This window comes from Scleropages formosus, chromosome 21 (genome assembly GCF_900964775.1).
Source record: "Scleropages formosus chromosome 21, fSclFor1.1, whole genome shotgun sequence".
NCBI classification, from domain to species: domain Eukaryota; kingdom Metazoa; phylum Chordata; class Actinopteri; order Osteoglossiformes; family Osteoglossidae; genus Scleropages; species Scleropages formosus.
The window spans coordinates 21,527,272-21,549,511 of record NC_041826.1 but is presented as its reverse complement, the minus strand read 5'-3'; the positions used below and the strand labels follow the sequence as shown (position 1 = coordinate 21,549,511).

At 45.4% G+C, this 22,240-nt stretch overlaps 1 protein-coding gene across 1 annotated transcript; it reads left to right on the top strand.

Annotated features, from left to right (window-relative positions):
• Positions 1–4,678: 4,678 nt before the first annotated feature.
• On the top strand, positions 4,679–12,162 carry LOC108920742 (dual specificity tyrosine-phosphorylation-regulated kinase 2-like). Its single transcript, XM_018729751.2, has 3 exons — positions 4,679–4,991; positions 5,642–5,778; positions 9,313–12,162. The coding sequence occupies exons 1-3, from the start codon at positions 4,952–4,954 to the stop codon at positions 10,903–10,905; spliced, it is 1,770 nt and encodes a 589-aa protein (XP_018585267.2). The 5' UTR covers positions 4,679–4,951; the 3' UTR covers positions 10,906–12,162.
• Positions 12,163–22,240: the final 10,078 nt, after the last annotated feature.

Below are 22,240 nucleotides of genomic sequence, written 5' to 3'. Positions count from 1 at the left end.
TAATTCACAAAATATTTCACAATGATTTTCTTAGCAGACACTTTTCTCCAATGAACTCTATGTAGTGTTATGAGCCCACACACCTTACTCACTGCGGTGATTTACACTGCTAGACACACTACTTACACTGGGTCACTCATCCATACATCAGTGGACCACACACAAACACTATGGCGGAACCTGAAGAGAAGGTCTTTGGAGTGTGGGAGGAAACCAGAGCACCCAGAGGAAACACACACAAACTGAGCAGGGAATTAAACCCACATCCTCTCACACCACTCAGGCAGTGGGAGACAGCAGTGCCACTTGTTGTATCGCCATGTCACCCCTCTTGTGCCCAGGTAGAAATGTTTGAGTTTCCATCTGTGTAACTTAAGGCAACGATCTGATTCTCGAGTCACCAAAAGAGATTTTGTCGATTACAAAATACCAGAGTTAATTAATGATATTTCCATGTTATTCAACTTTCCTCTTCACATTAAGTATATCACCTAGACTATAGCTGCAAAATAATAAGAAACTTCCCTTTTTGCAGTAATTTAAGCTGTTTGTTTAATTTGAACCCCTTTTCTGAAGCCAGTAGCTGTAATGGCACAAGCCTTTAATACCGAGAAATGACATATTAATAGCTCACTGTGACACACAGGGTTACAGTCCTGCTTCTCTCTCCCTAAACAAACCCACGTCAGAAATAATCAAATGCTCATTTATAAACCAAATCTCCTCAGAGATGTCACTTTTTTTCCTATGACAAAAGGGCATTTTGACCTGTTTGAGGAAGTTCTCACGTTATGAGGCCATGCATCTCAGAACCCAGGACATCCACGTATATAAGCACAATATGAGCAGATATAATGCTAGAATTATGGATTTAACAGGGGTGCTAAAAATAGACGTTGCCCATGGTTCCAGATTTAAAGAATTTGCAAGTGTTTCCGCAAACGCCCACAAGACGACTTCAGAAATAAACTGCTAAATATGTAGCGTGTGGGTGCATTTATGACAGTAGAAATGACAGGGGCTGTTTTCCTCTGTGTTCAAGACCTCCTCAATGAGCCGAAACCCAGAGGAGCGGAAGAAAAAAAAAAAAACGACTCAAAACCTGGCAGTCTGGATCTTCCAGTATGTTCTGGGATCTCTTCAATTCTCTACACTGTCACTCCGAATAGGCTGCACAGATGGATGTATGTGCCAGACCGAAGGGGTGTGACACTAGATTATGAGTTTGTTTGTGTTTACAGATGAATACATTTGTATCCACCGCACTGCTAATTACTATTCATCAATTATTTCAGAACTCCATACATGTTGTCAGTTAATGACTCCCAAACTGATTTTTGGGATTGCAACCCAGCTGGAGAATACAAGATGTGCTCCAATGATACTTGCATTCATTTATTTAGCAGATGCTTTTTTCCAAAGCAACTTCCAATGAACTCTATTTAGTGTTATCAGCCCACACACCTTATTCACCGCGGTGACTTACACTGTTAGATACACTACTTACACTGGGTCACTCATCCATACATCAGTGGAACACACACACTGTCTCTTTCTGTGTCACTCACACAGTATAGGTGAACCTGAACAGCATGTCTTTGGAGTGTGGGAGGAAACCAGAGCACCTAGAGGAAACCCACACAAACACAGGGAGAACATGCAAACTTCACACAGACTGAGCGGGGATCAAACCCACTTCCTCTCGCACCACCCAGGCGCTGTGAGACAGCAGCGCTATTCGTTGTGCCACCCACTTCTATAAACGAGCAGCCCAGAAGATCATGCAGAAGAAGCGGGGGGGGGGAGTCCTGCCTCTGGGTTTTGCTTGAGAATTCAAAATCCCTACTGGCGAGTGAGGAACCAGAAAGCCGAACCCCACATCCTTCCTCCATTATTCGAGCTAATTACTCCTATGAACACTAAACCACCTTACAGTAATACACGATTAACATGTTAACATTTAATTAGAGCCTAAACAGTCACATCTTGCCTTTGGACTGGAGTGTCTTGATTAATTCTGTTGACGGGGCTAATGATGTCCGCAAGCTGATCGAGTAAGACATCCAGCTTAGCGAAGATAATGTCCCATAGCTAAACAAAGAGCAAAGAAAAGGGGGCGGACACAAAGCCTTTGAGATTTTATTTGAACCTCAAGTGTGCGATGATGTCGGCGCACCACCCCTAGCCTGCCGCTGCACAATAGTCCCTGACAACCACATCACAATACTAGTGTTTCCATGGCTGATATCGATAAGGCGCGAGGTGGCAAACTGGAGTGCAGCAAGACCCATGTTCCCATGGCAATGCTGTCGCACATGCAGAGGCAGGGGTGATGGTGTGCATTCTGAGCCCAGGTGGCCTGGATGGGATCCAGCCACTCTATGGAGCCCTTGGATGTTGGGAAGGGCGGAAGGACAGGCCAAGAGTCCAGAAATGTTCACTGATCCCTCAAGAGCTTTGAGCTTTGACGAAATAAATCCCTTCACTTCACTCGTCGTGTTACTGTCAACCACTTCTGAGTGGTACAAATTGGTGCCCGCCAGCTGCTAACTGATGTCATCACCAATGGCACTTTCTACTGGCCGTGTTGGCAGCGCCAAAAAGAGCCCTGGGTTTTATAAGATAGTACTGTTTATGAGTTGGATCTCACATAGGCTTGATACCTGAAGATCGGCAAGTAATAAACTGTGCCATGAGTAACGGCATCACTTCTTACTCACTACTTGTGGTAAAGTACCAACCCACAGCTTGAATCAGCAACAAGCTGCTCCCACAATGGCTGCTGCCAGAATGGTTCCAAGACACCTTGTCTCTACACTGTTCACAAACATGTTCAGCAGTTTTTACATTTATTTATTCAGCAGATGCTTTTGTCCAAAGCAACTTCGAATGAACTCTATGTAGCGTTATCAGCCCACACACCTTATTCACCATGGTAACTTACACTGCTAGATACACCACTTACACTGGGACACTCATCCATACATCAGTGAAACACACACACTCTCTCTCTGTGTCACTCACACACTATGGGGAACCTGAACAGCATGTCTTTGGAGTGTGGGAGGAAACCAGAGCACCTGGAGGAAACCCACGCAGACAACATGCAAACTCCACACAGACTGAGCAATGAATGGAACCCACGTCCTCTCGCGCCACCCAAGCGCTGTGAGACAGCAGCGCTACTTGCTGTAACACCCATGCTGCATATTCAGAAATATAGATGCAGGTATCAGCATCTTTTATCTCTCATAACATGGTTATGAAGACTTCTGTGTTACTTGTGGCTGTGTTTCATTTTGGTTGTAGCGAAGCCTGTGACGCATTTGAAGACTATAAGACACTAATTTTAGTTTGGTGCACTATGATTAGAAGCCGGGTGACAGTTTCAGAAGGGTGTTATTACATCGGATTAAATGGTGCAAAAGCTGATTAGGGCTGTCGTGTGGAGCCGCCATTCACAAGTGTCACACCATCTGAAAAAGTGCCCGCTGGGGGAACGAGGTGTACGGAGGTATAGTCACGCACAGAAAATGTTAACTGCAGGAGACACATTTACATTATCTCACTTAGGTGATATTTTTCTCCAAAGCAATTTACGATGTTAATCTACCTACAATTATTTACCCATTTAGATAGCTGGGAAATTTTCCTGGAAGAATTCAACATAATTACCTGGCTTAAGGGTACTACAAGTGGAGGTAGGATTTGAACTTATGACCTTTAGGCTCAAGAGCAGCAGCTCTAACCACAACACTGCCAGCTGCTTTGGCAAACTGCATTCTATAAGTGTGAACAGTTGCAGGTTATCATGTCTTTCATATGTTCTCACATCACCTGCGCTCCATCCATGTGGCCTTTTCTTACAACCTGCCACTCGAACCCAGACCTTCCAGTTATAAGAGGCAAGAAATGGCCATACTTTTTTAGATGGCGTTCAGAATTAGACAAACGGGGCTGTTTATTTTCTTAACATTGGGAGCAACGCAGTGGAATCGCTCAATAAAACATCAGACACCGTCATAGCGTCGCTGTTACTAATAAGAGAAATGAAGACACGCGCAGCGCATACCGGACGCAGGGCGCGCGCGGCGGGTAAACAACAGGGGGAGGAGTCTGAGAAGAGCGACGCGGCGCGCCCTCTAGTGGACAGTGGGCCGCACTTCCTGCTCCATAGCCGTACAACGGTACAGATGAACATAAAACATTCACGTGCAGCACACGGAGATTATTGTTTTTCGCCTCCTAGCTACGATTAATATTCATACTACGCTGTTTATTGAGCTGGAATCACAACTCAGGTCAACACTTTGTTGTAAATACATTAGCAATTGCCGTTAGCGCAATTCTTTACGACAGTCGTTGCAGCGGGTAAATCACCATTAACTAGTCTGAAGTGAAAACGGGGGCAGGAGCAGCTTGGCTGGTAACCAAAAGGGAGCTATAACGGAATATTAACTTAAGTGATGGTCTTTTTGCGGCTTCTCGTTTTCTGCGAGCGTAGCCAAAATTTCGCCCCTAATTTGTGAAACCGGCGGCGGCACGAGCTCACAGGAGGAGGGGTGGGGGGCCACGAGGGGCGGAGGGGGAGTGCGCGAGCAGGGCAGGAGCTTCCGGGGGTGACGGAACGGCTCGAGCACAGCTGAACAGACGTCACATGCGGGGAGGGGGGAGAGAGAGCGAGAGCGAGAGAGAGCCGCGAGTTCCGGAGTGTCGAGGCGACGCTAGAACCCCGTGAGCCGCAGGGGTGTGAACGCTGGTCCAGGAATAGCTTTCGTTCGGTGTTTAGCGAGCGATGGTGGTAGGGTTCCGGACGGCGCTTGCGGAGACTCTCTATGGAGCGTGTCTGGATGTAGGTGCCTGGAGCGAAAGAGTCGGCTGAGAGCAGTGCGGGAGGTGGAGGAGGAGGTGGATCTCGAGTGGCTGTTGTGCGTGTGCTCCTCCAGCGGCCATGTTAACGAAGAAACCGTGCGCTGCCGCCTTCCAGACCGGTAAGGAGCTGTTCGCCGGAGGGCAGAGAGCCCCAGAAGAAAGGCTCGTTTTCTCGCCGCGTCAAGAACAAGTTCTCTCTCTGCGCTCTTCGTACGGTTCACAGCGACGTTTGTCTAATGATTAACCGGCCTTTTTCCCCCTTGCTTGACCGCGTTCTCTCTCTGCTTTCCCTCCCGGACCCGGCAGCTCCGGGCTGAGGCGTTTTTCCTCCAGGGGAAACAGCGCTTCACGAAGCAACTACAGCGTGCTTTTCTGTGTCAAAAGGCTTGCTGTGCCTTTATTGTACAGTCATCCGAGGGAAAAGAGATGTTTGTACATATCGCCGCGTTGCTTGGGGTAATTTTGCGGAAGGTCAGGTAACCTTTCGGTGTAGCTCGCCGAGCTAACGGCTAACATGATGTCTGCCTGCAGTTCGGCTTCAGGTAAATGGTGCTGCTTCTGCCTGCATTGTTCTAAGACTTAGGTGCGAGTATAATTTGTAGCAAAAATGACCGCGGTCCTTTCCATGATGACGGGTCTTTGTCAGTCGGTGTCCGTTCTCCGCTCGAGACGGCGCCGCAGTCAGTGTGTGTGTCGGGTAGTATTGGGCGGCACGCGAGTGTGTGAGTATCGTGTGTGTGTGATGATCGCTCTTGTTTCTGTGCCGCAGGCAAAGGGAGCGAGTCTGCCCGCCAGGGACACTCTTCTTCCCCCGGAGTCGGCGCTGGGGGTCTGCGGGCTGCAGACGACAGCGACCCTCCATCGCCCGGGACATTACCGCCCCTGCGGAACAGCAACTCGATGACGGTACCGTCGCCGGGCGGGTGTGTGTGTGTGTGTGTGTGTGTGTGTGTGTGTGTGTGAGAGAGAGAGAGAGAGGGGTTGGAACCCCGCGACGAGGGTAGCGGCTGAATTCGGGTTAACTAAGATTAAAGGATCTGCACCGGGTTTCAAGTCGGAGGAGTGACAGCAGTAGCAGGACGTGTTTATGTTTAATTTTAATTTCGGTTTCGATGCAGGCGTGGTCTCTTATCTGTAACGCAGCTGTGCGGCGTCGCGAGCCGCGAGCACGCGGAGCGGCGCTGCCTTAGTTGCGGCCCTTTGTGTCGCGAGCGGCCCGGCGGGGTCCGAGACGAGAGCGCGCCTTGGTTGTGGCGGTGAGCGCCAGGGGGTCGCGCTTGCATGATTATACACACACGCGCGCGAGTGAATGTTGTGGTCTGGTCGACACGACAATGAATGATGGGATTTACAGTATTACAGAAGGTTGGTTGGGAGCACCGTGCGGTTGTGTGGGATTATTCTCTCTCTATTATTATTCTCTATGGCTGTTTACCACGGTAGACATTTCAGTGTGGAGGACCGGTACGGCCCCCGTCATTAAGGCCACACTGTGGTAAAAGTTGAGGGACAGTTCTGTCCAGGTGCTACGGAGGTGTGCGGTGCAGAGCTCGCAGTCATCGCTGAGATGCTGTTTGGGATGTGTTGGTGACACTACCAAGCCGGATGTGGCCATAGTTTTTGATCATGTCCTGCACCCCCCCCACCAATTGTCAAAAAGACTACTCGTCTTTGGACGAGCTTTGACCTCAACCCATATGTGATAGAGCATGAAAAAACAACGAAGATCTCGGTCTGAACACCATGTACATTTACATCCAAAGCAATTTGTACAGCTGGGTAATTTTACTGGGGCAAGTGAGGGTAAGTACCTCGAGGGTACTACAGCCGAAGGTGGGATTCAAATAAGCAAGCTTCAGGTCCAAAGGCAACAGCTCGGACCACTATGCCGCCAGCTGCTGTGCTATTTCATATCTGAATTCAAGATCTTTAACTTTGTACAGTTTGCAACCATTCCATTGTTCTTTAATGAAAAAAATGCGTTTATGTCAGTATGGACCATCTGGTGCTGTACCTCCAAGATCTGTGATGGATGATGTTGGTCATTCTGTCACATCAGAGGCTCAATGTGTCAAATTTGTGGAACGGAAGGGTTTATTTCAGAAGTCTTCGGTCTCAAAACGGAAGAATAGCTGATGATTTGTAGCTACTAAGCATGTTGAACTGTCATTATCCACAGTGTTATGCATATGTAGCACATGCTTTATTTATAGAGTACAACTAGCATTCCGTACAGTGGTGGAGGAGCTGAACTGCTACCTTCTGATTCTGCATTCAAGCTGTTCATATAATAACTACATTATACTTGGTCTGTTTTTGGCAGACATGCTTATGTGATTAAATGTGTGCTTTAGCTTAAAAATATTGGGCAGTAGAAAAAAGGATATGTGATCAGGGGGCATCGAGTTTAAAAAGCAGAGCTGTTTGAGAAGATAGTACCCCGTGTTTGTACGGAAAAGTGTTTAGTGCGGTTAAACTCTGCCAGTGTTGAAAATTCTGCTTATGAAATGCTATCCTGCACCTTGTTGATGATTAATTTTTTTTGTTAATCCCTCATGTTTATTGTACTCCTATACCATATGTGTTTCTCACTTATCCAGATTTTGTTTGATGTAACTGTTTGATACATAGTAACTGTTAGTTCATGCCATATGTATTATTTAAACAGTTTATAATTTAAAAGGGCTGAATGAAGGGGTTGATGGTTTGGAATAGTAGGTTTGGCAGCAGGTTTCTTTGTCTATTTATATTAGTAGTTTTTTTTGCTTACAATTGAATTCCCCAGGTTCATGAAATATTGATTTTTTTTTTTTTTATTTATTTATTTATTATAAATATGAGTCTGAAGTGGGAGACTTGGAAGAAAATTGAGTTCTTCAAAGGTGAATGAAAGAAATTGTAAGGGAACATAAAGGTCCAGAATTCCTGTTTATTGGACGCTGCCTCCGTGTTGCAGGATTTGGACACTGAAGGTTGATGCTTTGTCTGGGATTTTTTTTTTAATAAAGCTGTGGTGCTGCATGTTTGCTTAGAGTTGATGTGTGGACAGATGGAAGGTGCTGTTCTTGCTTTGGTATCAGTGTAGTTGGCCCCTTATTGTTCAGTGCTATAAATTCCAAGAGGACATCCAGTTTGTTGCTGTCATGACCTGTGTGCAACCTGGGAAGTAGTGGTATGTTTTGTGTGGCACAATAGCTTGAGGAATATCAGCTGTTGTGTGGCCACATGAGTCCAGAGGTTGGCAGCTGGCCAGGTAGAGAGTGGGCGAGGTGGGTCCTTGTGCTGTTGTAGACGTAGACCTGGTTGGCATGCAGCAGATGCACTATTGCTTTGAGTGGGTGGGTCAGAAAGTGTAAACAAGGCTGATCTCTTCTCATACGTAACCAGTGGTGAAATTTTCTAATCTGAGAATCCAGAGGTATTTCCAGATTTACTTACTGTTGTCGGATTGTTCTAGTGAAAAATGCACCATGCAGAACCTTTTCACCTTTCAGTTCCACTTTGCTTAATAAATCAGAACATCAGCTAGGAGTGGGCTCAGATCTAACATTTTCCATAATTCACAGGATTCACTGCAATATTTTATACTTAATGGTCACAATGTTTTTTTTATTTAAGTGTTTGGAATATTTTTCCATATTGAACTACTTAATACCTCATTACAACTGTTATGGGTGGTGGATTAGAGATGTGTAATATCGGTATTGAAAGATGGAATCTTGTTCTGCCCTAGCTTTATTTCCATCATAATCAGTGTTTCCTTTTTGGTGGCATGTTAGTAGAGGCCTGAAATAGGACAAGGAAAAATAAGTGTTTATAATAAACAGGGACCAAAAAAGATCTTTGAGACGTTAGACTCTAACTTCAGACATAGGACTGTAGTAAAAGGAATAATTTAATAGTAGGTGTATCGAAATATGTAAACTGGAATATCAGGGAGAAACAACTAGTATTTTTTGAAGTGTCGAGGAGACTTTCAAGAAGGAAGGCGAAAATATGTATTGTTCTTGGCAGCTTTTGTTACAGAACACTGCTGACATAAGCAACAAAGAATGCCTGCGTTCCCCAGTTGAGAAAGATATTTAAAAATTCAGAGTCCCTAGAAATGAATAAATAACAGCTGAATTATAGGCTTCCACAGTACAGTGTGCCATAGACACCTGTGTTTCTTGGAGAGAAATACTGCTTCACCTCCATTGCTGTGAGCTACAAAGGGACCTGCATGAAGACAAAACTGTTGTTTGCTTTTCCACAAAAAAAGCAAATGTCGTTAAATGGTTTTGGACAAGAATTACTTCAGGGTGTTCATTAAAATGAAAATCATTAGCTCTTTTACATGCACTAAATTGAAAAACCAGAATTGTCCAAATTGACATTTTTGTTTAAGTGGTAAAGCTGGGAAGCCTGTTTTAATAGTTTTATTTTTTTTTCCCCCCCCAGCTCGGAGCCTCCAAGCACACAATGAATGACCACTTGCACGTTGGTAACACACAGCAGATCCATGTTCAGCAGCTGTTTGAGGAGAACAGCAACAAGCGTGCGGTGCTGACAGCACAACCCAATGGACTGGCCCCGGTGAACCGCTCCAGCCTTCCGGCACCGGACAGGCAGCAGGAGACTGCTCTCTCTCGACAGGGCAGCTCTTCATCCCTCAAGTCGTCTGATTGCAAGTCCAAGCCTATCCCCCTGACCCCTGAGCAGGCCATGAAGCAGTACATGCCTAAGCTGACACCATTTGAACACCAAGAGATCTTCAGTTACCCAGAGATCTTTTTCTTGGGTCCGAATGCCAAGAAGCGGCCCGGTGTTGTTGGGGGCTCCAATAACTGTGGCTATGACGATGACCAGGGCTCCTACATTCACGTGCCTCATGATCACGTTGCTTATCGCTATGAGGTGCTAAAAGTCATTGGCAAGGGTAGCTTCGGCCAGGTGGTGAAGGCTTACGACCATAAGACGCATCAGCTGGTGGCTCTTAAGATGGTGAGGAACGAGAAGCGCTTTCACCGGCAAGCAGCAGAAGAGATACGCATTTTGGAGCACCTTCGCAAGCAGGACAAGGATGCCACCATGAATGTTGTCCACATGCTGGAGCACTTCACATTCCGCAACCACATCTGTATGACCTTCGAGCTCCTCAGCATGAACCTCTACGAGCTCATCAAGAAGAACAAGTTTCAAGGCTTCAGCCTGCCACTTGTGCGCAAGTTTGCGCACTCCATTCTCCAGTGTCTGGACTGTTTGCACAAGAATCGGATCATCCACTGTGACCTCAAACCAGAGAATATCCTGCTCAAGCAGCAGGGTCGCAGTGGAATTAAAGTGATAGATTTTGGCTCCAGCTGCTACGAACACCAGCGGGTCTACACCTACATCCAGTCCCGATTCTACCGTGCTCCAGAGGTCATCCTGGGGTCACGCTACGGAATGCCTATTGACATGTGGAGCTTGGGGTGTATATTAGCAGAACTGCTTACAGGGTATCCCCTGTTGCCTGGGGAAGATGAAGGGGACCAGCTAGCATGTGTCATTGAGCTGCTGGGTATGCCGTCCCAGAAGCTTCTGGATTCTTCCAAACGAGCCAAAAATTTTGTAAGCTCTAAGGGTTATCCCCGGTACTGTACCGTAACCACTTTGCCGGATGGCTCCGTGGTGCTGAATGGAGGGCGTTCGCGCCGGGGAAAGGTCCGTGGACCCCCAGGGAGCAAGGAGTGGACGGCAGCCCTCAAGGGCTGCGATGACCCTCTGTTCTTGGACTTCCTGAAGCAGTGTCTGGAGTGGGACCCAGTGCTGCGCATGACTCCCAGCCAGGCCCTGCGCCACCCCTGGCTAAGGAGGCGTTTGCCAAAGCCCCCCACGGGGGATAAAGCTCCCATGAAGCGGATCCCAGAGAGCTCTGGGGCTGTTACTTCAGTCTCTAAATTACCTCCACCCTTGAGCTCAGCATCCAAACTGAGGACTAATCTCACACAGATGACTGATGCCAATGGTAATATCCAACAGAGGACAGTACTGCCAAAATTAGTGAGCTGAACTTGCACATACTTGGTCTAATTTATTGTTTTACTAAAGAAATCTTGATTTTTAAATGATGTCTGAAGGCAGGTAGGAGGGTGGACTGGGAGTTTCCCCAACTCTGGCCCATTCGAAAGCTTGTGTGTGAATGTTTGTATTCAGTGTTTTTTAAATTAATAATCTGTTTTTGCACTTGTTTGTTTGTAAACTAGGTAAAAGGGAACCATGCTTTTAGGTTCTTATCTCAGGACTGTGTGAAATGTTGCAAGCTCTCGGCATTCACACGCTCTGATTTAACGTTTTGCGAAGGCTAAGTTGCTTTAAGTGCACTGGATTGCCGAAACCTAACGTGGCCGTCTGTGATGCGTCGACGTCGGAGGGGGGCTGTTCCCGAGAACGTTTCACTTCCTCATTTCTGTAATAGTTAAATGGTATTTTTTACAACCTATGGAGAGAAAAAAAATTGCATATTTGTAGCAGCTGGTTTTAATATTTGTGCCTCATCAATATAAATGTTGCAGAATGACCTTATGCTCAGAAGTGATTCTTATTAACCAGTTCACACAGTAAACACAGATTGAAATGAAACGGCAGCAGGGGAATGCGGTTGTGTTATGAGAAAAGAATCACGCAAAACCTGTTATCAAGGTTCTCATGTGGATTTGGTATGTGCCTGGAATTCTCGTGACCTTCCTTACTGACGGGGAGCAGGTAAAGATGAGACAGCAGAAGTGCACATCTACAACCACATCTGAAGGCGGTGTGCAACCATGTAGTTCAAATGAAGGCTGGCGAATTGTGTATTATTGAACTTTTTTGCTCAGGTCTCCTCCCCAGTGCCTGATCAGTATCTGGGCTGCTCCAAATGATGAAACTTTTCTCTAGAAACGTCTACTCTGGTGCTTCTTACAAAGTTACTTATTTTTATTGTTTAAAATATAAAACCTAAAAGTGGCTTTCAGATCTACTCTAGTATAATCGCTTACATACGGCTTGAGGTTCATCCAGAATTTTATTGACTTCTACTGATATGATGACTTTTGACTGTGCAACCAAACAGAAATTCGTGTAAATGCGTATCTACTGTTTACCTGACGTTACATAGATGGAACTGAAGTGATTTTGAGTTCCCCCTCAGGCTTTATACGCACACGCTGGGTTGTTTCTCACTACTTATGGATGGAAATGATGGTAGGAGCAGTCACCTGAGGTTTGGCTGTAGCATCTTTAGTATTGTTCCATAGAGCAATACCCAGGGTGACCCCCCCCCCCCCCCCCCCCCCAGGGCAATTAAGCACTTGGCAACATTTAGATCACTTAAAAGCATGTTCCCTTCGCCGTTGTTTTTGATTATTTTTGGTGTTTTTTTTGGCACCCGGGAATCTTTTCTTATTTACCCAAAACAATAACAATGAGTGAAATTTTGACATTTATATATTTATCAAAGCCCACTGGGCTTTGTTTTAAAGGTGAAGTAATCTTTTTTAAAGTTTTGACACATTTTAAAACAATGTTGTGAACTTGTTTTTAAAGTATTTTTTTCTGAACAATTGTTAAAGTGCATACAAAAAAGGGTCGTGCTTGAATGTGTTCGATTGGCATGGTAACCATGGAGTTTGGAGTGTGCCGTTTGCTCGTGGTTTGAGAATTGTGTGTGCTACTACTGCTGTGTGAAGGCCTCCATCACAGGAACAGAAAAGAATCCATGAAGAAGCCATGCTCACTTTCCATGTAGAGCCTCTTTCGGGTGGGGGACGGGAGGGGGGGTGGGGGGTCTGGCACCCCTGCCATTGACGCTTCAGAAATGACAAGAGTTGTAATTTAGTTCTGTGTGTTTACAGTAACAGCAAAGGATTGTCCTATTTGGGTTCAAATAATGTGCCTTTGGTTAATGGTGGTTTTGTTTTTGTTTCATGCTGTACTTTCATCTTTCTAAGGAAATAATATAAAGGGTGTTTTTGTATAATAGGTATTTGCTTCCCCCCCTTCCTACAAGACACCTCTGAATTACTATTTATACAAATGAGAGAGATTCCTCCTTATTTGAGATGCAAATCTAGCTTCCTGGAGTGGACATTTAAGCACTCTTGTCACAAAAAAATTAAAAGAAGTTTTCTTTTTCTCACAGGGTGAAAATGGACTTTGTTACTGTTCTATTTTTTTGTCTTAACATCAAGTGGTAACTATAGAAGGAAAATGTATATCAAGATTATACCTCAGCGTTGATATATGCTCTTTGATGATAAACAAGGGCATTTGGTGTGAACCGAAGTGCATTCCTCCATGTGTTTCGTCTACAATGGGAGCTAGCTGTGGATCTGATGCAACAACCTTGAGTGACCAACACCAGAACCAGTTGGCCACTGGCTGTGTTTGTGACCAGATGTTTCGAGGAGAGGACGTGGGCCCTGATTCTTCACATATAAACATGATGTAGCAGATCTTCCCATTTCTCTTGTTCAATACAGCTGATTGCGTTCTGATGATGGAGTAACCAATATGACTTTCAGCTATGGAGTCAAGCAAGACGTAGACCATTCAGAAAAGAGATCAGGCTTGTGGCAGAATGAGGTGGAAGCTGAGGATTGTGGAAGGCCTTCACCAGGGTTCACCTGCTCTCTACCAGATCACATATTGATGCTGAATCCAGAGCTTGGCTAATGTGTACTGTATTACACTTTTTCTTTAGTTTTATCTGGGCAACAAATTGAGAACTCTTATACCACAATGATTTGAATTGTACATATGTGAAATTTGCTCCAAGTTCATTGTGGATATGTATTTTTTTTTTTCCCCCTCTTCTGGTTCAATGCTGCTGGAAACACTACAATTACTGTGGTGGATTTTAATCTTGGCGGCCAGTTTCTGACTATACGTATTGTACTGATAAATGAAGTACAATTTTTTTTTTTCCTAGTGATTTTGTTAAAATTATTGTGGCTGGAAAAATATTAAAAGTTTATGTACATCTTTACATAAGTTGTGTGTATAGTTGCTTTTTTTTAAAAACACGCTAAAATTTCATTCACAACACTCAGGTGCTCTTGAGTTCAAGAAGGAAGGACATACCCTGTTTACCAAAATACATTTTTGGGTCTGAGTTAGAATGGGAGGAACATGGGAGTACATTTGACTGCCTAGCTGTTGTACTTAGTTTTATGCAAAAACTTATGGTTGTGAAGTTTGATCATTTCTTAATAATTAGACCTTGCTTCTGTTAGAAGACAATGTATAAATATATAATGTAAATGTATAAGTACCGTTCATCCCACTTTATTTTCTCAGATCATTTTTGTTTTTCTTCTCACATTAAGCCCAGTGTGAAGCATTTAAGCCGGAGCAGCGCAGTGAAGTGGAATGGAATGGAATGGAATGCCTTCAGGCTTCACCCGTTCTGGCAGCAGAGGCCCTTGATTCAAACCAACATGAACCGCAGGCTCTGTGCCAGGACTGGGGGGATCTGAGCGCATTTTAAAGTAACGCGTGATGCTTGCTAAGGTGTAATGGGCTGGGGGCGGAAGGTGCCATGTGTGAAGCTGCTGTGCAGATACCACATTACCGTAGTTGTGTTGCAAAGTGATGCTAAGGGCTAAAGTGCACCTCTGGTGAAAGGCCACAGTAAATGCACTGTACTTATTTATAACTCACTGGTATTGCAAATTGTAGAGCTGCAGACCATCTTACGGCTAAAGGTTGTCAGTGGACCTCATGGTTTGAGAGAAATCTGAACAGGAAATTCTTTTAGTGGGAACTAAAAATATTTTGTACATTAAGCCAGCTTTCATTCCGTTGTTTGTTGCGTTACATGAATGTTAATTGAACGACAAGTCTGGGCCATAGTGACACCACACCTCCATCACTGCGGCACCCTCCTGTCTCATCTTCTGGCTTCTCCAGGTGATACCCAATGTCTCTTTACAAGTAGCTTGACCTGCCATAACTATCTCTCTCCCCCCCATCTTCCCCCATTGGCTTCCTGTTACTTTTGCATATCAAGACCACCAACAGGTCTTCTCCGCTATCCCTGCAGAACCCGATCTCTCGCTACGGCCCAACCAGACTCGGGTGATTTTCCCCCGCTAGCTGCTTTGTGCTCCCACGCGCAAGCCGTCCGAAATGAAAAGCCCGGAGGTTCTCGGTTCGGTCTCCGGTGCGGTGAAACGATCTCATCGTGTCGCTCAGAACTCCTGAATCCTCCTCCACGTTCAAGATGAGTCTGAAAAAGGAATCTCAGGACCGCGTCTCTCCTGATCTTTCATCGGTCCCCGCCGGCCACACGGGAGGGAGCGTAACGCCTTTGCAAAACAGGGTCTCGGGTGGAAAAGCATTTGAGCGCTTCAGAGAATGTGGGAAGGAACAAAGTCTCCGTCCGACAGCATTTTCTTCCGCTGATGAGAATCTATTGTCCGAAGCAATCGGCCACGAACCTTTTAAACCCCTGTGATAGAAGTGCATGTTGCGCTGAGCGTTCCACCCTTCCGATAAATGGACATATTGTGTTAATTATTAAAACAATGCTTTATCATCCACTCTGTCATATTTAGGTCCATTGAGACGATATGTTCAAGCGCCGAAGAATGCACACCATATTTCATATGTTTAATTCTGCCTTTCGGTGCCCTTTGCCCCCAAGGCAAAAATCACGTTCACTCACTGCGTTTTTGTTTAAGCGTAATAACCGTTGTCATAGAAACCAGTGCTAATGGAATTATGCAGAACTTGGCTCATCCACAGGGTAAGATTATTTCTCAGTAAATACAGTGCAAGAGCGATAGAGGGAACAACCAGTTTACAACTAGGGTAAAATCATTATCGTGACAAAACTAGACGGCGCATTGAACGAATCCAGCTGGTAACGTCACAGCTGTGGAACGGACAATGAAATAGTGTTCGCTGGCTTATGTATTTCAATTGAATATTTTTATCTCAGCTATAATATGTAGAGTTATGGTCTTTGAAGCAACTATTTGACACTTTAAATTTGGTTATGTCTCAAAGGTTCTGAATGATTGTTTCTATTTATTGTTAATTACTGAGAAGGAAGGACAAATGTCTCCGAAGGACTCGCGAATTCAACAGAGACCCAGAATGTTCTAGAATTCAGTTACTGCGGCGTGAAGCTACAGTTCTCGGCTGACGGGCGCGGATGTGGCGCATCCGAGAGAAGCGCTGCGAGGAGGCGAGAAAGATGATCGAGTCACGCGGGAGAACTTAAGAACAGGCTTAAAGGGATCGGGGGCTTTAAACCCGCATCCGTGTGTGAAGTGGACAGCGGCGAGGCCGCGGTTGCCAGGTTGTGATGCAATAATTCGGAAGGAGGAGGCAGGAGGAGGTCAAAGCGAGCGTTGAATCTCCTAAGTGTTTCTCTCGGTTCTACCGTCCACGGTGCCGCTCGGTACGGCGTCTCACGTCCGTCGCGTCGTCGTTCCACGGCCCCTGCGTGTTTAATACGGACCCGGGTTCGGTGAGGAGCGCCTCCATCGATCCGTTCGTGTTGCCATCGCCCCTGCAGGGTGCTGCTCTGCGGGCGGGAGTCCTGCTCCCGCTCCCTAGTCCGTCAGTACCGACCCCTTCTGTTCCCAGGCCCCGCAGCCTGTGCGGGTCGAACCCAGGGTCAAACCCTAGCCTGGGGTGTCTCCCGTGCCATGTGCTGCTCAGCCAATCATGTGGGTCGGTACCTTTTTTGACAGTTTGCAGCTGAGGCAAGTGGTTGGATCCGTGATGACGAAGGTACAAAGAGAGTAAAATGTACTGGAGGTGGACAGTGCTGCTTTACAGTGTGTGATCCCTATAGGGATGGTCATTATTCGTCTATGCAATATTAAAATACTTATAAAATGAATAAATGACTATGATTTACACCCGATTTTACTCACCTACCTGGTTCAACCAGTTCAACTTGGGCTTCGCTTATTTTTTCACCTGCACTACTTGTACACATGATTTCCTCTAAAGCAACCTACTGTATTTTGTGGTCGAATGAAGGGACGCAAGCGGTAACACCCCTTCGAGGAGCACAGCGTGTGTGTGTGTGTGTGTATTGATGACATGGTTATGCAGAAGTGTCACTTGGGAGTGCGGAAGCTGCCGGCTGCCTTATCAGGGTCCAAGGAGCAGGTAGGCTGTGGTGCTCTGGAAGCTCCCTGCAGTCCTGGGAACATGTGGCTATTTTTGGCTGCGAGAGGAAAGGAGAAGCTGCTGTCGTTTCGGTCGAGGGTGGGGGTGGGGGACAGACGTTCAGCAAGAATACCAGGCTCCTCTGCTGCTCGTCTCTCCGGACGAAACGGGGATTTCGCCTCGTTTTACCAGGGAGGGTGTTTGTCGCCCCGGATCCTTAGATCTCAGCATCTTATGTCAGAAACCTTTCACCTGCATGATGGTTCTTAGGGTTTTCAACTCTCGGTCATTTCTCCAGGCATCTTCGATGACCACGAGTGGCTGAAGCAGGTGTGGAACCGGAGGGAAAGACGCGGCGTTCCTCCGGTAACAGCTGCAGCGCCGGCCTCGGAGGTTTACCGTGGTAAATGAGACGATGAAGAGCACCGTGTCCGAGCCGATGTCAGCTTACGGGGGGACCGTTTCGCACGCTGACATTTGATCGTGTATCTGATGCTTTTCCCCAAAGTGACTCACGATTATTTACCTCTTTATGCAGCCGGGTAATTTTACCACAGCAGTTTAGGGTAAATGCTTTGCTCGGGGCCGAAAAGCAGGCCTCCCGCGCATCAGCGCTGCCGTTCCTTTTCGGACGCCGTCTCCGTCGCTACGGCAGCCGGCCGACGAGCGGCACCGTGGCGACGAGAGCCGAGGTCGAGCACCTCTGCGTTTTGTCGCAGCGCGTCTGACCGTTGCTTCGATCTTTCTCCATCATTTCCCGTCCGCTCCGTGTTTTGAGGTTGCAAACGTTTCTGTGCTTTGATGGCGCTCGTTTACGTCCCTGTCCAATATTCTTTCGACGTACGTATGAAATGCGCCTTCGTTTTCAGTCCAGTCCTCATTTTCCGCCGTCCGCTGTCCAGTCCTGGTACAGCTGGCACCACAGTGCTCAGAGTTGCCGCCTTCGCACCCGAAGGTCGGAGGTTTGCATCTCACCTCCCGCTGTAGTACCCTTGAGCAAGGTACTTACTCTAGAAGTGCTCCACGAAATTACCCCGTTCTATACAGTAAATGGGTAAATAATTCTAACCTTAGCACTCATTCAAATGTACAGTGAAAGTGTACTTTTTGTTTAAATAAGTTTAATTTACATTTTTCTGACACTTTTCCCCCAACATAACTTGCACTGTTAATCTAACTACAGTTATTTAACCCTTTATGCAGCTCAGTAATTTTACTGGAACATTTTAGGGTAAGTACCTTGCGCAAGAGTACTACAGCTGGAGGTGGGAATTGAACCTGCAACCTTTTGGTTCAAAGGCAAGAGCGCTAACCACTCAAGTCATGTACTCATCTGTTAGAGCCGGTCTCAGTAATTCCTTCCAAATGAAGTTACTGCTACAAATCCACTCTCCTAAGGAATGTTAATTACCCTGAACGCCCCATTTTTTTTCTAGGAGAACCCAGATCTGGCCATTTTACCTCCAAGTGCCACAGCATTAGAAGTTGTGTTTGGAGCCGATTCCTAGGACCGGATGCCATCACCACATACCTGGTTTTGGAGCAGCACTGACTTACCAGTGGCTGGGGCTCCGGGAAATTTTGTGTCACCAGACACCTGAAACACATCTTTAGAGGGTGGGAGGAAACCAGTGCAGCTGGTAAGGTAGTGGTCAGCACCGCTCCGTTTAGACCCAAAGGCTGCAGGTTCAAATCCCACCTCCAGCTGTAGCACCCTTGAGTAAGGTACTTACTCTAAATTGCTCCATTGAAAGTTTCTCAAATGAATAGATGGTTCTGGTTTTGCTAAGAAGCCTCACGCAGGATCTCTCTCAGACAGCGAGGAGCTCAGCAGAACTCAGTGAGCGGCGATTGACCGTGACCGTGATGCGACCACTTCCCACGTCGCGAAGCGCAGGGTACCCGCATCAGTAAGACGCGGCCCGGGACCGCGGGCCAGATCTCCCAAGTCGTGCGAGTCTGGTTTCCAAGCCTCCCGACACCTTAAGTAGGAGGTTGCGAGGCTCCTCTTCGCCGAACCCTGCGTGAGATGTGAGATGTGCGGAAAGATCACGAAGTTCAGCTCCCCCGTATAGACGCCGATCTGCAGCACACGCAGGGAAGCTATTTTTAAGGCTGCTAATTAGTGCCGACACCTCGGCGTTCGTCAACACGCCATCGGCACGCACTAGGGACGGCGTCTTTCCGGCGTGTTCCGAAAGGCCTCCGTTAAAGCCACATTCCCAGTGTGTGTCAATTTACTTACCCATTAAAGGTATTTTACCTTAAATCCACATTGTCAGAAACACCGGTTCAGCGTTTGAGGTCGATCTCTAGAGCAGAGTTTATATACAGCCGGTCCCCGACATGCGTCCGAGTTCCGTTCCGAGCCATCGGTCACATCTCGAAATGGACCTAAGTCGGACGTATGTTATCAGGGTACATAGAAGTCGTATATCTGTACGACGTTCTTTTATCCTACTCAGTTTCGATCGTGATTGTTTTGTTTTTTATTTCAAAGCTTTATTAGTTGACATTTTATATTATTCTGTAGTTTTTTAAACATTTATTTAAGATTCTTTAGTTCATATTTCATTATTTTCATTTTTTACGTTGTGCAAGTTCTATCGCCATTATCTCTTTTTTGTTTAACCAGTTTTATAAACTGACGTTTTTTTTAAATGACTCTATGGTTAATTAAAAGAAAGACTCTTTGGTTTATTTTATACCTTCTTTGCTTTTTTTACGATTTCACCAAACATAGTACAGTAGTGTATTTATGATTATTTTCTATTTTATCATTTTTAAAAATCAAATGCCAACTGAGAGAGATGCTGTGATTTACACAATGCTCGATATCGTATGATGGTCACTGTCCTAATCACTCAGCCGTTCGCACTGGTGGACGAACGACCAAACGTAATTTTTATATTTACGTATTTTCTTTATTTTTTTTTAATTAATACAGTATTTTTTACAGTCATGTGTACGGATGGTTGTAAGTAGGGGAGAGGCTGTACAGGAAACCAACAGAAGGGATCATGGAGACCTTGGCGACCCAAGGGAGCCCAACCTTGTTGCAGCACCACCCAAATCTGATGTCCAGCAGGACAGTGAGCCCTTTGCCCTCCAGCGCCAGGCCAAGCTGTGCCGCTGTAACCGATGTGCTCCAGCCGACATGGTGCCCAATCATCTCGACTTGAGCTTCGTGATGTTCCCGCGGCACCGGATTGCCACGGTGGGTGATCCGCTGGACAGAGATGGAGATCCCCCGTACACACGTGTCGCTGAGCTTCCTTGCAGTGCAGCACAGGAGCCAGAAGGACGGCGAGGCAGCGACCACATTCTTATTTATTGGTTGTAATATTTTGTCTCATCTGTTGGTGAAATGCACTTATATTCACGGAGTTGCACGTAGCTTATGATGAAAGCGTCAGCTAAATAAATAAATGTAATGTGAATGTAAATGTAAGCCCTTTAATCTTTCATGATGCTGCAATCTGCTTGGTAAAATTTTATTATGCAAACATGATGCATCCGGCCTGATTTTAATCGTCAACAGTTACATCAGCGCCCTCTACCGGTGGGCTCTCATGTAGTGGTTAATTATTAAAATAACATTTACTAATTTTAATACTTGACTAGTTAATTTAATAACTTAAATGAAATGAATTTAAGTTATTAAATAATAACTAGTTAATTTGAACGTTAACTTGAAATATTAAAAGAACATTTACTAATTTTAAGTTTGTAGTAATAATTTTGATAGTTAACTGCTACCTCCTATAGAGGGCGCTGATGTAACAGTTAACAATTAAAATTAGTGTAATGACTTGAAAAATACAGGTTTTTTTCTATATTCAAGTGACTTCAAAGTTTTAATATCTGATATCTGTGGTACTACTATTACACAAAGGATGGTAAACACACACATTAGGTACAAAGTAGTGAAAAAAATGTATTGAAGTAAAATATTCTAAGCTGGATGCATCCGGTGTGTCGGAACACAAGTGCAGTTTCCACGCTTTGTTTCCGCCCTCTTCAATGGTGACCTTATTGGTCCCTGGAGGACTTCTGTGCACCTTTCAAATGAACAAATAAAGCCAATAGCCTTTGTTTAAGTACAAGGTCTGATGTGGGAAAGTGATTCTCAAGAAACTTTTATTTACTTTTTTTTTGGCTGTTTAGGTGCCACAGCATCATGCACCCAAAAACCTTGGGCTCACATTTCACCCACCTGTCTGACGTAGGAAGGTTTCTGTGTGGTGGGTGCGATGCTCGCTTCCACGAGCTCCTTTTCCCACTCTCGCTCTCGGGACGCAGCTTGCGGCTGCCCCAGACAGCAGGTTGTGTAGTCGTTGCGGTTGCTGCCTTATCAGCTGTAGGTTTCAATGTGCTAAACCCTGCACACAGCATTCTTGGTGTTTTCAAGTGCCCTACAAAAGAATCTGCAAAACATAAAAAAGAATGGAACCGAAATTGAAAAATTGAGTACTTTCTAATATTCTGAAAGCAGTGGGGAAAAAGTTAGAGCTGTGTCGATCCCCCATTGTTATTTTTTCATGTTGTTGACACTGTTCTCTAGAGTAATAATTAAATAAAAATATTGTAAATTGCCCTGCAGGGATTAATAAAGTATTATAATATCATAATTATTATATCATCAAAATATAGTAGTGGTGAATTTTAAATTGTCGTAAATTACCCTGCAGGGATTAATAAAGTATCATCAGAATTATTATATTGTCAGAATGCAGTAGTGGTGAATATTAAACTAATTCCAATCAGAGCAAAGCAACAGCCTGGTCAACAGGACAGCGAGCAGCATCACTTGGGGTTAAGGCTGGTTTTAGTACTATTTCCTGGAATGCAGCTGTTTGCAAGGAGGTGTATATGAATGAAATAAATCCATACGACTTATTCCGGACCAAAACGCATAGAATGTGTCTCTCGCTGCAACTGAGAAAGCGTCAAAAGGCTTGAAGAAGCGAATACTGATTTAAAGATCCAGCGCTTTCCCTGTACTCCTCCCTCATAAATTGGGTTTATTTCCCTTCAGAAGAGCAGAAGAAGCCTTCCTGTGCATCTGAAGGTGGTGTGAGGAGTATGTCATGTATTAGCAGGCTAATAATGGAATAAGGAAGGTAGCATGCAGTGTTTTATGGTTTGTTGCTTGGCAACCGAGCGGATCATTGTGTTAGGAGGATGCGAAACGTTGTCTTACAGAAAGCAGGCAGCAATGAAGTTGGCATTTTCA